This window comes from Rhinolophus sinicus, chromosome 2 (genome assembly GCF_057876585.1).
Source record: "Rhinolophus sinicus isolate RSI-liver-muscle chromosome 2, RSI-T2T, whole genome shotgun sequence".
NCBI classification, from domain to species: domain Eukaryota; kingdom Metazoa; phylum Chordata; class Mammalia; order Chiroptera; family Rhinolophidae; genus Rhinolophus; species Rhinolophus sinicus.
The window spans coordinates 14970623-14984854 of NC_142502.1; the positions used below are offsets into that span (position 1 = coordinate 14970623).

The 14232-nt window shown below is 37.4% G+C and overlaps 1 protein-coding gene across 1 annotated transcript; it reads left to right on the top strand.

Annotated features, from left to right (window-relative positions):
• Positions 1-308: 308 nt before the first annotated feature.
• Positions 309-13981, top strand: NUP43 (nucleoporin 43). The gene is made up of 8 exons (XM_019746916.3): positions 309-530; positions 871-993; positions 2036-2113; positions 3096-3276; positions 5066-5201; positions 5966-6117; positions 8368-8490; positions 11370-13981. The coding sequence occupies exons 1-8, from the start codon at positions 411-413 to the stop codon at positions 11597-11599; spliced, it is 1143 nt and encodes a 380-aa protein (XP_019602475.3). The 5' UTR covers positions 309-410; the 3' UTR covers positions 11600-13981.
• Positions 13982-14232: the final 251 nt, after the last annotated feature.

A 14232-nucleotide genomic window follows, 5' to 3' on the forward strand; every position in this document is an offset into this window, starting at 1 on the left:
AGAATTTAAGGATTTGAATAATCTATGCACAGTGAAATGCAAAGCTGAATGTTTAGGTGCGGCTACGTGCTGGTTTCTCTTAAATTTGTTTTAACATTGCACAGTTATTGGATGAATGCATTGTGTCAGTGTTCCTAAACTGATTTTGAAGATTAGGAGCAGGTCCCACAGTACCAGGACCGGCACACCCGTTGTTGCCTCTGTTAAGAAACGCGTGGGTGAGGAACAGCGTCAAAGCTTCCTTCTGCGTGAGGGCTGGTGGTACCCTCATTGCCGACCGCAGAGAATTGGCTCTCCGCAGCCACCGTCCGTCCCGTAAGGTCCAGTCCAATCAGAGCTCCGCGGGGTAGGGGCGGGACTAAGAGGCGCGGGCTGTGCTTTTTGCTGTCCCCGCTGCGCTTAATTTCGGCATGGAGGAATTTTATGCTAAGTACGTGTCTCAGAAAATCAGCAAAACCCGCTGGCGACCGGTACCTCCGGGAAGTCTGCAGAGCGCGGAGATCTTCGCTACGGGCTCTTGGGACAATGAGGTACCTCCGTTCCCGGGCAAGGAAGCCCCTGTCTCCTCCCCCTTTGTTCCCCGCCGGGGAAGCCCTGAGACCCCCCGGCCGCCTGCGCGCGAATTCTCTCGCCTTCTACATCCTCTCACTTTTCTCCATCCCCCGAGTCCCGGTCGCGAGCTCGGTTGACCTGTACCCCAGCCATCGATGGGGTGCCTTAGCCTCGAATCTCGTGTTTTAAACTATCACCACACTGTCACCACTATTTTGAGATGCTTTCAAAGCAAGGTTGCTTGTAGGCAATACAAATGTTAATTTACGAAAGTTTAACGTGATATTTCATCTCAAGGTAAAACTTGCTGCTTTACAGGAAAATTATGTTTCACTGTGGTCTATTGGAGATTTTGGGAACTTGGACTCTGATGGAGGGTTTGAAGGAGACCATCAGTTACTGTGCGGTACCAGACACCATGGTGATGTTATGGATTTACAAGTAAGTAACATCTTTTTTGGATATGTAATACCCAAAAGCTAACTTTTAAAAAACAGTCATTTGGTGAACACACAATGGGATTTATAGATGATGTAATACAGAATTGTACACCTGAAATCTATGTAATTTTACTAACAATTGTCACCCCAATAAATTTAAAAAATAAAAAAAGAAACAGTCATACATTTAGAGATGTAAAGGACCTTAAATTTTCCTGGGTCTACAGGAAACTGAGTTCTCTATAGGTTATGATTTTTGAACATCATACAGCCACTTAATGTTAGAATCAGGAGTGGGGAAGGGGATGTGGGTTTAACCCTAGTTTTTAAATCCTAGGGTTTTTTTGTTTGTTTGTTTGTTTGTTTGTGTTTGTGTTTTTGTTTTTTTTTTTAGTTGACCATCTACTGTATGCCAAGCAGTATTTGGGGAGCTTTACATAATTCTCATTGCATGCGTGTGAATCAAGTATTCTTATCTCTGTTTTATCAATGAGAAAACTGAGATTAAGATCTTTTGAGCAAGTACTGTGTGACAAATACTGTTCAAGTTACTTTACATGCTTTTTGCCCTTTGAATTCTCACAACAACTCCCTAAGTAGGGATTAGTTCTCTTCTTTTAGAGGTTTACCTAGACTTAAACAATTTAACTTGGCCAAAGTCTCAAAGCCAATAGTAAGTGGTGGGACTGGAATTCAGTTTTCAAATCCTGGTATGTGTGATTTCAGAGTCCCTGTGTTTTCTTCAATAGTAACTTGCCTAGCCTTACTTTTCTAAACCTTTGTGATAGTGGTTCAAAATTAACTAAATCAGTTTTAGGGGAATGAGCTTAGGGAAAAAAAATTGTAATTTTTTTTTTCTTCACAAAAATACTTATATTGGTATTGGAGTTTTTACTTTCAGGTCTGTCATCACATTTTATTTGCTTAGCATTTATAGGCTCTTTGTATTTTAAAACTATTATTACTACTAATTAAGTTAAACAAATGGGCTTCCACCCTACTGATACTTCTGAATCTATAACAAGCATGAATTTTCTGTTTAGTTTTTTGACCAGGAAAGAATGGTAGCTGCTTCATCAACAGGATGTGTAGCAGTTTTCCTTTATCGCCCGAATAACCAGGTAAAGAAATTTTGTTTGAAAACTTAATTTGTATTTTAATTATTTTTAGGAGGGCTTTAAAAAGACTGTATTAATAATGACACAAATAAAATTATATAGTCTCAAAATTTGGCGGGGAAAAACATCGTTATATTACCCATCTTCTAGTAGACTAATTTTAGAACTGTGTTTGTGTGCTTGTATTGAATTTGGTTAGCTCTTAAATTCTGTTAGTCTAGACCTAACAGTCTGGTATTCTGGCAAGGAATTTTCCTGTAATTCTGTTTTAAGTTCCCATTTTGGTTTTTGAAGAAAGAGCATCTTTTAGTTAAGGTATCATGAGAGAAAACAGGAACAGCTACTTTGCTTCTGTGGATAGAACCTGGGTTTTAATTAGAAGAGAGGATACTCTGTGTGAAGACTTGACATTTTTTCAGTGCCTTTCCTATGTGCTGAAGCCTAAGAGTACTGACCTTCAGAGAACAGTGGTGAGGGCATTCCTTTAAAATAGGTAGTCCCACTTGTAATAGTTTTAAGTTGCTGGAAGAGAGTACTTATTTAGACTTTGGAATTAACAGAGGTCACGTTGCTAATAGGCATGTCTAGAAAATATAAGAACCACGTCTTAATGTATTCTAAAGTATTAATGGAATCCTTTAGAAAGCATTATAGAGATTTATTTCTTAGATGTAGGCTAATTTCCTTAAGAATTTAAAGTTGCTTTTGAACACACAACTACCTGATACCTAAAAACCGTTTGCCTAGTTGGAAATAAGATTGGCCTATTATTGAACAATGTTCTTTTGACTCTAATCCAGTGTATACAGAGCTTTGATGGAAGTTTTTAGGTATTAATACTTGGAAATACAAAGGAAAAAGGAGAGAGTTGTCCTTTTGCTAGAAAGGTGTGAGACAGAATTTTAAAATACTCTTTAGTTGGGGAAAAGTGCTATGTTTTTAGAGCTTTGCTTTGATTAATCATATCGTCATTTCTGACACCTAGACACTGTCCGTCAGCCAGCAGTGGACAGCAGCTCACCACCACACTGGTCCGGGCAGTCCTTCCTGTAGCAGTGCGCCGTGCACGGGGGTTGTGTGCAGCAATCCAGACATTGTCACCGTCGGAGAAGATGGTCGAATCAATCTCTTCAGAGTTGATCACAAGGAAGCTGTGAGAACTATAGGTAAGAAAATTCATTATATTTTTTTTCTAGCATCACCTAGGAATTGATCACCTACCGCATGCTTAAGTGGATACAATGTAAAGTGTTTGAGGCATATAGAAATATGCAAAGCAGGATCCCTTTATCAAGACACTGTGGTGATAAGGCATATATGACTGAGTAACTACAGAGGAAAGAGAAACTTTTTATTTGGCTGGAGTGGGTGATTGGATAAAGAATTGAGGGGCAGGTGGCAATTCATCTAGGTTCTAGACCATAAATAACTAAAATACAGCACCCCAGACAAGAGATAATATGGAAAAAGCAGAAGGCCATTCAGAGAATGACAAAACATATAGTTGGATCTGACTTTATTTATACAGGAGAGGTGAGAGATGACGCAAGACAGGTAAATTGGGGCCAGGTTGGGAAGAATCTAATGCACAGCTATAGAGGTTACATTTTGTTACCGTGTTTCCCCGAAAACAAGACCTAGCCGGACAATCAGCTCTAAGGCGTCTTTTGGAGCAAAAATTAATATAAGACCTGGTAGGTGGGCAACCAAAGAACCGTTGAGTTTTTGAGTAAGCGGGTGATATACTCCCTGTTGTGCTTTAGAAGGATTATTCTAGTATAGTAGTTCTCAACTATGCTTCACAAAGACTTCCCTGAGAAGATTTTTAACAGTCTAGACCTGAAGCAGAACCTGCATGGATTGAGTCCATGAATCCATTTTTTGTGTTGTTTATTATAAGTTCTGAGGAACACCACTTGTGTAACACCATTGCCTGGTGGCAGTTTGGAGAAATGTCACAAAACAAAAGTCTGTAAGTACATGCTAAGTTATGTGATACAAGCTGAAACCTGTTGGAAGAAGAAAAGGACCATTATAGCAATCGGGAAGGACTTCAATGGAGGAGAGAGTTGCGGAAGATAAAGATGAATCAATTTGATATGAGTCAGCAGAATAATACAGGATCAGAATGAGCTCTGGAGGAAGTACTGGGGTTTGGCCCAATAGGATGGAGGTTCTGGGTTAAGCACTAGTCAGAATTAAACTGGTTACAGAAGAGCTTAATCAGCTGTCTCAGAAATGCAGAATAACAATCTTAAGTGGAAATAGGGAAATACATAAGTGAAAATTCAGCCTTCTATGGAAAACAGTTCAGGTGTCTTGTGAGTGGTATCATTTTTCTATCAAAGGAGAGTTAATTTTAACATACACATTACTGTACGTTTTTTATAAAAATTAAACTGACATATTTAAAATTTCACTTATAATATTTCAATTAAAAAAGAATTTATTTAAGGAGGTCGGCCCGGTGGCTTAGGCAGTTGGAGCTCTGTGCTCCTAACTCCGAAGGCTGCCGGTTCAATTCCCACATGGGCCAGTGGGCTTTCAACCGCAAGGTTGCCAGTTTGACTCCTCAACTCCCGCAAGGGATGGTGGGCTCCACCCACTACAACTAAGATTGAACATGGCACCTTGAGCTGAGCTGCTGCTGAGCTCCAGGATGGTCAGTTGGTTAGAGCGTGTCCTCAAGCACAAGGTTGCTGGTTTCGATTCCCACAAGGGATGGTGCCCCCTGCAACTAACAACGGCAATTGGACCTGGAGCTGAGCTGTGCCTTCCACAACTACAATTGAAAGGACAACAACTTGACTTGGAAAAAGCCCTGGAAATACACACTGTTCCCCAATAAAGTCCTGTTCCCCTTCCCCAATAAAATCTTTAAAAATAAAAAGAATTGATTTAAGATTTTTATGGAAAAGGGGGACCCATTAACACAGCTATTTTCTTAATTTGTAGACAATGCAGATAGCAGTACACTCCATGCTGTAACGTTCCTTCGAACTCCTGAGATTCTTACAGTAAATTCAATTGGGCAGTTAAAAATATGGGATTTCAGACAACAAGGAAATGAGCCGTCTCAGATATTATCACTGTAAGTTTTGATTTGTAATTTCCATAGTGTAATGCAAAATTAATTTGTTCGATTGTTTATAGCAGTTGACTTTAAATATATTTTAATTGTATTTTAAGAGAATGCAATCTTGAATAAATTTGATAAAGCAACTATAATTTGATGGATTTGATACTACCAAGCTACATTTAGTAAATATTTGCTCCCTTGAGTCAGAACTTTTGCTCTTTGAAGTTTATATTATTGTTGTTCATCAAATGATTCTATTAATAGTAGGTATATACACTCCAGATGGGATGGGGATAAAATACAATCCAAGATCTTTTTTTCTGAACAGAAATCCCCTTTCTGTATGTGCCACCTATTCTCTGACAAGAAAATAGAATATGTTTCAAACTGAAAAAAGTGTTACATAAACTAAACACTAAGTAAGGTAGGAGTAAAAATATGCTGTTTAGTTAATATGTAATGTTTTTTAAAAGCCAAGAAATGGAAGTGTGTTTTGCATATCTTACCATCAGATCATCTTGCTCCCTATGCCTCCAAATTGAAGAGAGAATGAATAACTTTGACCCTAACCCACCCCCCCACCCCCCCCCGCGCGCAGATTCTAATATTAGAAGTATATTACTGTAGTCAGTTTTTTTTTTTTACGTGATTTATGTTCAGCCAGTAGCTCCGGCTACAAAGTTACTTAATTACTGGAATGAAACATATTTCATGAACTATGAAAAGATAATTTTTACTTTACAACATGTTTGATGTCACTGTATCTCCCATAAAAGGACTGGTGACCGAGTGCCACTCCACTGCGTTGATAGACATCCCAACCAGCAGCATGTTGTAGCTACCGGTGGCCAGGACGGAATGTTGAGTATTTGGGATGTTAGACATGGTACTATGCCTGTGTCTCTGCTGAAGGCTCATGAAGCTGAAAGTAAGTGTTATAGAGATACGTGTTTTCGTTGAGTGAGTTGTATGATATATTGCAAGCAGTTTTCAATAACAATACATATAGATCATCTTACATCAGCTTTTGTATGAATTTATAATAATTAACTCATCCTTTTCTATTCAACATTTAAGTTCTTTAATACATTTCATAATTATAGCTAAAACCGCAGTGATTAGCCTTATATGTTCAGCTTTATGTATTTATTTTCTTAAGATAATTTTTAGAAGTAGAATTGATGAGCCAAAAAGGTTTGCTTAATTTTAAACCTCATACATGTTGTCAAATTGCTCGACATAAAAATAATACCAGTTTGTATTGCCATGCTCAGTGTGTGAGAATGCCCATTTCCCATGCCAATACAGGCTATTATTTTTAATATTTGCTAATCTGAGTGTACAATACTTTTTCCCTTTTTTAATCTTTTATTTCCCTTTAACAAGAACCATAGAAATTCTAGTCTTGTTTTTGTTTGTCTTCCAATATTGGTGGGGATTTTTGAGCTGGACACAAGTTTTTCATTATATCATCACTGTGTTTGATATCATGCCAGAGTATTGTTATAGTTTTAAATTATGACTTAACAAAAGTTTGTATTAATGTTTGAATTAAAGTACAAAAGAGCAAACATTATATCAGTACTGCAACGTCTCAATTTAAGTTTCACATTATTACCTTGGAAAGGTAAAAAAAAAAACTTTTAAGATTATATGTAAGATAAAGCAAATAAAAAGAAAAATTTTTGCCTCTTCCATTGATAGTTATGCCCAGGAAAATAAAAGAATAAAAAGGAATAGGGGATGCACTCATAGAGTCTGATGTTGGTGAACCCAGTGTTAGTAGAATTACAAACTTTCAGATCTCTTCTTACCAGCCTCTTTTTGACTTGACTGTATTGTTAAGCAATACACACACAAATTTAGTAGATTGTAATGTATTACTTTGAATTCTTCCTGACTCTTGGCTAGAGATGAAATAAGATGTTTTATAGAGGTTTGTTTTCTCGTTTGAAAATAAATACTTAAGATTCTAGATTTGGGCAGTTTGGTTATGGCTATATGGTCTGGGTTGTTTTGTTTTTAATTTTTGGGAGGTGACATTCATTAATAAGATTATATAAGTTTCAAGTGTACAATTCTATACTATATCATCTGTGTGTTACATTGTGTCTTTACCACCCAGAGTCTAATTTCCTTCTGTCACCATATATTTGACCCCCTTTACCCTCTTCTACCTCTCCCACCTCCCCCTCTGGTAACCTCTACATGCTATTTTGTTGTACTTTGTTTTAATGAAACAGTATGAATATACTTTTTACAGGGACTCACCCAGGACACATTCTTCTACTAAGAAAGGTGACCTTTTTATGTTTCGTGACATGGTGTTTTATTGTGTAACTGTCCAAATGAAAATTGCTAGCTTTCAAACATGTGCCTTGCACTTTTTATGCTTCATCCCAGGCACTTTCTATACTGCCTCTTTAAGGTCACCTAATTCAGAATCATAGAACCCTTGTTTACAGACTACTGGTTTTATCTGTATGCTGCAGAGAACTTCCTAAGACTGCAGAGAACTTCCTGGTCAGTCATTGGCTCCCAGATGTCTATTGGCACATTAAGTCCCCTTAAAGTTTAGAGTTTGAGGGGTCCTCAATCTCAAGTTGACTTCTTAACATCCCTTTGTCTGAAACTGGATCCAGATTCTTGGAGCATTTCCAGGTTTGGGTTTGCCAGGAGCTAGTTGCTAATTCCGTGATATAGACCAGAATTATCCAGAGTCCTGGCATGAGCCAAAATTGGATTCTGCCTCTCAGAAATTCATTTGTATATTACTTTTATGGCCTTTTCTGTCAGTCTTTCCAACAATATAACCTGCATACATTAATGACATAGGAATTAAAAGTAAGAGAACGTAAACCAATTTTTAAAACATCTGTTCAGAATTATTCCACTGTCATACTTCTAAATAAAAAATGTAATAGGTAAAATAATTAGCATTATTTTCATTCTTTTGCTGGCCCAGTACACAAGTAGATTTACTTCTCTGTCCTAACTGCATGATATAGCCATTTGGAGACATATCTTTCTTTTAAATCCTGAAGCCTTTGTTTTTTTATCACAGACTTAGGGTTTGAAGGTGTGTGGTAGAGGTTAGTGGAAAATGATGCCCAGGGACAGGGTTTTAATATTTGTTCAGCTGATCTGCACAGGATAAGCTCCTTGGTTCCTCTTTCAGTGTGGGAAGTCCACTTTCACCCGTCCAACCCCGACCATCTGTTTACTTGCTCTGAAGACGGATCCCTCTGGCACTGGGATGCCTCCACAGATGTACCTGAAAAGTCATCGCTCTTTTACCAAGGTAAAAAGTTTTAATGAAGATTCTTGAGTGTAATTTTATCATCCTTTTAAATGCCAAATTAGAAATTCTCAGAATTTTAACATTAAAGAATGGCAACATATTGCCATTCTCCTGCCTCGGTAAATTCTAGTATCATAGGACTTGACACCTGTCAGCTACTTACTGCTGTACTGCTGGTAACAAGCAATGCTATCAGCTGGCTAACTTCGGACAGCGGGGGGGTCTCGTTTTGTAAGTGCACTGTCCTCACGCCATAGGACAGGCATAGACAGCTCTTTTATATTACATTACCAACGGCGTGTGGCGAGACAAAAGTTTATCTTTTAGGTATTGAGGTACTGTTTTCTCAGACTAAAAGGCCCTGTGTCCTGATTAAAGGCAGGTAAGTAAAGGTCAGCCAGAAACAATAGACTTACAATCAAGGGGTATTTTGTTTTATTTTGTTTGGGGCATTTTCCAAGCTTCCTGTTTTTGAGTTTGTCTGTTATTCCAAAGTTCATTTGTTCATTTCAAGGTTTATCAAATGGCTACCATGTGCTAGGCACTCCTCTAGGTGTTGGAGCTGACCACAATAAGCGGAACAAAAAGTCTCTCTACTCACAGAAAGCCAATATTCTTGTAGACAGTAAATAAATAGATAATGCGGCAGTAATGGTCCAATCAAAAAACAAACTACTTTAGGTTTAGAAGGAATTGGTTTCACATGTGTTCATAGGACTAGAACAAAAAGGAAGAAGGATGCTAGAAGAGCAAATAAGAAGAAAGAGTAATGCCCAGAAATTAAAAAACAAAAACGTGTTAATACCTCTGCTGCTGCAGTGTTAGAAGTGCTTTCAAGGTTGGTTCTGGATCAGCAGAAACAGTGCCGCTTCGGCCAGGGCTGGAATCACTGCCATTGTTGTTGCCAGAAGCCTGGAGCTTCTCCCCTCATCTACCTTCCGGTCACCCGCAGTGGTACCCCCATTGACAGGGCCTGCCTGGAAGGCAGATGGAATTTGAAAATGGAGTTTGTCCCTGCAATACATGGCAGAGCACGGAGAAGTGGGAAAGGGGACAGAGCAAAAAGGAAAAGAACTGGGCCAAACAATAGCTAACTATGGAGAAGAACGAAGCACAGCAGCAGGATAAAGTAGTAGTGGGGAGAGGCTACTCTTAGTATAAGGAGCAGAGACCTGAGAGAAATAAAAGGATGAGTCACAGGAAAGCATTCAGGCAGAGGAAAAGCAAATACTAAGGACCTGAGAGGCAGAGAGCAGCGAGGAGGCCAGTGTGGCTGCAGTTCCGTGAACGGGGTGGGAAGAGGTAGGGGATAAGGAGAGGTCGCTGAGGAACGGGACTTTGTAGACTATGATAAGCATCTTAGGTTTCATTCTAAGTGACAGAAAGCCATTGGAGAATCGTGAGCAAGTGAGTGGCATGACCTGACTTAGGTGTCCTAAGAATCACTGGCTGCTGTGTGGAAAATGGACTGTAGTGAGAGAGGTGGTAAAAGTGGAGGCAGGGAGACCAGGTAGGAGATTTATCACAGTCTTTCTAGTGTTCATTTTCACAGTATTTAAGAGTAATGTAAAAATATAGCAGCAGTAAAATATGAAAAACTAAGGGAAACTCAAACTGTTCCAGAAAAATTTTAGAGAAGTATGGAATGTGTAGAGCATGTCACATATCTGTGCTAACTTCATTTATGGAGAAATTGAAAATTTTATCTAAGGATTAACTAAGTAGTTGGGTTTTACTTCCTTCTTCCCCTATCTCTACTGTCTAACATTTGAAATTTTGAAGAACCTTTGTTAGACTAGAAGCAAAGCCATTTACTGTGTTCTGTGTCTAGTATTGCAAGACACAGGATTGGACACTGAAAAGGTAAAACAAATATAAACTGTGTAACCTGCTCTTAAAAAATACTTAACTTAGCTATGGAGAAAGGGCATGTAAAGTTAAATCATGATACGAGAAGTATTATAAGGTAGTGAATCAGTGGTACATACAATGCTGAAGGCTCCAAGAAGAGAGAAGCACAAATTAGTGTTGTCTAAAAAAGCTCCTTAGAGAAGGAAGTTGAGCTGGGCCTACAAGATTTAAACCTCACCAATCATTAATCTTCAAAACATCAGAGACTTCGCCTTGTATTCTCTGCACTTAGCACAGAGCCTGACACGGTAGTAGTTACTCAACCATATAATGAGTAAATGAAATCTGTCCTTAGTTGATCTGACAGAAAGTTGAAAGGGAAGAAAATTACAAATAATAGCTTACACTGAAATATACTGCTTCTGCCTCACTTAATTCTATATTAAATGCAGAGCACTGTTAGAGATAAAAGTTTATCTGGTAGTGTTCTAAAATTCTACTTTTAGAGCAGTTACCTAAAATAAAGGGTAAGAAAAAAGGAGACCTAAAGCAAGTTGATTGTATTTTTAGAAATACAGAAGTAAATATATTTTTAGAAGTACTCATCTAGAAATATGTCCAGAAATTATTATGATCACTTGATTTTTTATTACTCAAGAGCTTAGATTTCTGTGTATTATCTATATATGCATATGTATTTTTTCCTTATTTGTTCTACTTTTCTTCCGGCCATTTTGCTACATTTCTGACACTTTCCATTAAATGAACAGAAAGACAGGGTCAAAATGAATCTGCTTTACCTGAAAGACTTCAAGTTTGATACCCGTATTATCCCATGGAAATTTGAGTATTTAATATCACTGGAAAAGCCTTTGGTCAAAAATGGTGATGTGTAATAATGGAAGTATCAGCCTGTTATTCTGAGAATTAAACGAGTTTAAACTGCCTTTTTAAAATATCAGTAGAATTTTAGATGTTTACTTATATAAAATTAGTCTTGACTTTTCCCCCTTTTTTTTTTCTCCCAGGAGGAAGAAATAGTACTTTTTTGTCTCATAGCATTAGTAACCAGGCTGTTGTTCACCCGTCTCTTAAAAGCTCCTGGCTCAGCACTGATCCTGCGAAAGACCGTATTGAGATCACAAGCTTACTTCCCAACAGGACTCTGTCTGTGAACAGTTTGGATGTTTTAGGCCCTTGTCTTGTTTGTGGAACGGATGCAGAAGCAATTTATGTTACTAGACAACTTTTTTCCTGAAAATACTGTAATTATAAGATTGCAAGTAAAAACATACAGTTAGCCTTTCAAATTCCATCTTCTATTCAAATTTTTATTATTAGGAAATGTAAAGTTTGCAGGGGAAGCATTTGTAAACTGTTGTTAATGGCAATGCCTGGTTTGGGATTTTGTTAGTTGTCCCCTAACAATTGCAGAATCTGATAGGTGACTGATGGCAAAAGAACTGGAACATGTGGACAAACGTCAGAGTGGGATCCTTGTGTTAATGACTACACTGCCTTCAGACACTGTCCTGGACAACTCATAGGGCCTACTTTTCATTTTTGATGTTATGAAACTTAATGCTGTCGAACCACCAATGGGTTCCCATTCTTTTTATCAATAGTATGTGGCATTAGTCAACGTTATTTATTCTTTTTTTTTGTAAGTTTTTTCTTCAATCCTTCCCCATTTTATTTCCTTAATAATTTTAATAAACTTTTTCAGAAAGAATTAAATAGAACAAAAATGACCAATATCTTTAAAGGTAAAAATGTTGTGATAGGTTCCTTTATTAGAATACATTTGAATAGAATTCTGTCAACAGCTTAGGCCTAACTTTATTTTTCTTGAAAAGAAGAAAAATACATTTGTCCTAGGGACTTTTGCTTTTGTTGAGTTTTACAGTGTAGTCAGAGATTACCGAACTGGACATTGTGCAATAAAATAGAATTTGACATTGATAAGTGAGCTGACTTCTAAACTAAAATTTGATAGGTAACATGTATGAGATTAATATTACGATGTGGCAAGAGTAAAGAATTTTGCCAGCTTTATCCTTATCCAAAATGTTAATGATGACCTAGCATAGTGTTTTAAGACAGGTTTATGACACTGTCTTTCCAAAGTTTATTAGATTAAATGCATGATTGCATTGTTAAGACCTTGATGACAAATCTATTACACAATTGAAGTGTGTGTTCGTTTACTTTATAATGCCAATAATAGTAATTATGGTAAAGTTTTGCTTTTCTGTTCTAATGTTTTCTTTTTTTTTTTTATGCCACTTTATCTCAGGGTTGTTTGTTTTTTAATCACCATTTAAAAATGGAATGCATATATGCATCTGGTGTTTTATATATATTTGGCTCAAAAATGTTTCATTAATGATAATTAGTAACTTTGAATTCCAAAGAATTAGAGAAGGAAAGAAAATGTGGCTGATAGGAATTTTTAATCTATTTATAATTTTATAGCTGGGACTAAGTTTTAAGACTTTCTGTTATAACAAAAGTAATTCATTACAGAAATAAACAAATATAGTGAAAAGAAAATTTTAAGTACTTATAATCTCAGTTAATAGTCTTTCATACCCATCATATCCATCAATGTGTATAAATTTTTTTTTTGTAAAAGTGAACTGTATCATACAAACTATATTTGTAGATGCACATTCCATAGCAGTAAAAACATGGATTCAGTAAAACAAACATTGCCATGAATTTTCCTTTGGCTTTATATTTCCGTTTGTATGAATTTCTTGCTGCAGCCTCAGCTGCAGTGTCCCTCTCATCACCCAGCACAAGCATTCCCACTACCGTCAGCAGACTAACATCCTTGCTCTGAGCTGATCTCACTTCTAGAAGACCCTAGCGCCCAGGTGGCTCGTTTTCCATCTACAGTGAATGGCAAACTTGTTGTGACTTTGATTTCATCTGCATTACCTGCTGCTGAAAAGTTTGAAGCTTTCATATATGTTCTCAGCACCCTTTTCAGTTTTCAGCAGCAGGGTATACAATGTCCCTTGATTATAGTGAATAATTGGTAAAGGGAAGGAGCCAGACCTCTAGGCTTAGACTATTAGGTTGGACTGGAAACAGTTTTCAGTTTGAAGCTTTGCTTTGATTGAAGAGTATTTATAACCATGTGTAAAAGAAAGTACCTTTGAATAGTGTTGCATTCAATAAGAAACAAGCTTTATGTAGTATAAATAAAACCCCTATATATGAATGTGCTCATTGTCACTGCTGTTACTCATGAAACTATCAAATAGAGTTTTTTTGAAGGCTGCAAGATATTAGAGGTAGAAAGCACCCTGGAGGGCATCTCCAACCTAAATTTAATCATCTCTTCCACAGCATTCCCAACAAATTTTCTTCCACGTGCTGTGACAAAGTTCCCCCCTTCCCAGTGCGGTCTCGCCTCATTTGGACAGCTCTAGTTGATAGAGCATTATGGCACGATTTTAGTGTGAGTGGGACTCAAAACCACCTGTATAAGAAGGTAGAATGATGTTAATTGTGTATTAATAAAATGATGTGAACATACTATGAGACAGCCAATTTACCGAATTTACATTATGTTGGGGTACTTTACCATAAGGTTTCACTAAATAAATGAATTTTCATATACTAAACTGAAGTATGCTTCCATTTGTCTTTTTTCCTCAGAAGCCACAAAAAACATTCACATATTCCAAACTATATATTGTAGACTCTTTGGGGTAAAACTTTTTAATCCATCTTTTTAATGGTTTCTTGTGAGCAACGTTTCCTTCCCAGCCTTTCTTGCCCCTTCTTGGCTAAATCTTGCTTACCCTTCTGGACTCCTGTTTTCTCAAGAAAGCCTTCCTTGGCCTCAGACAATCTTGGCTGTATTGTACTCTGTCTGCT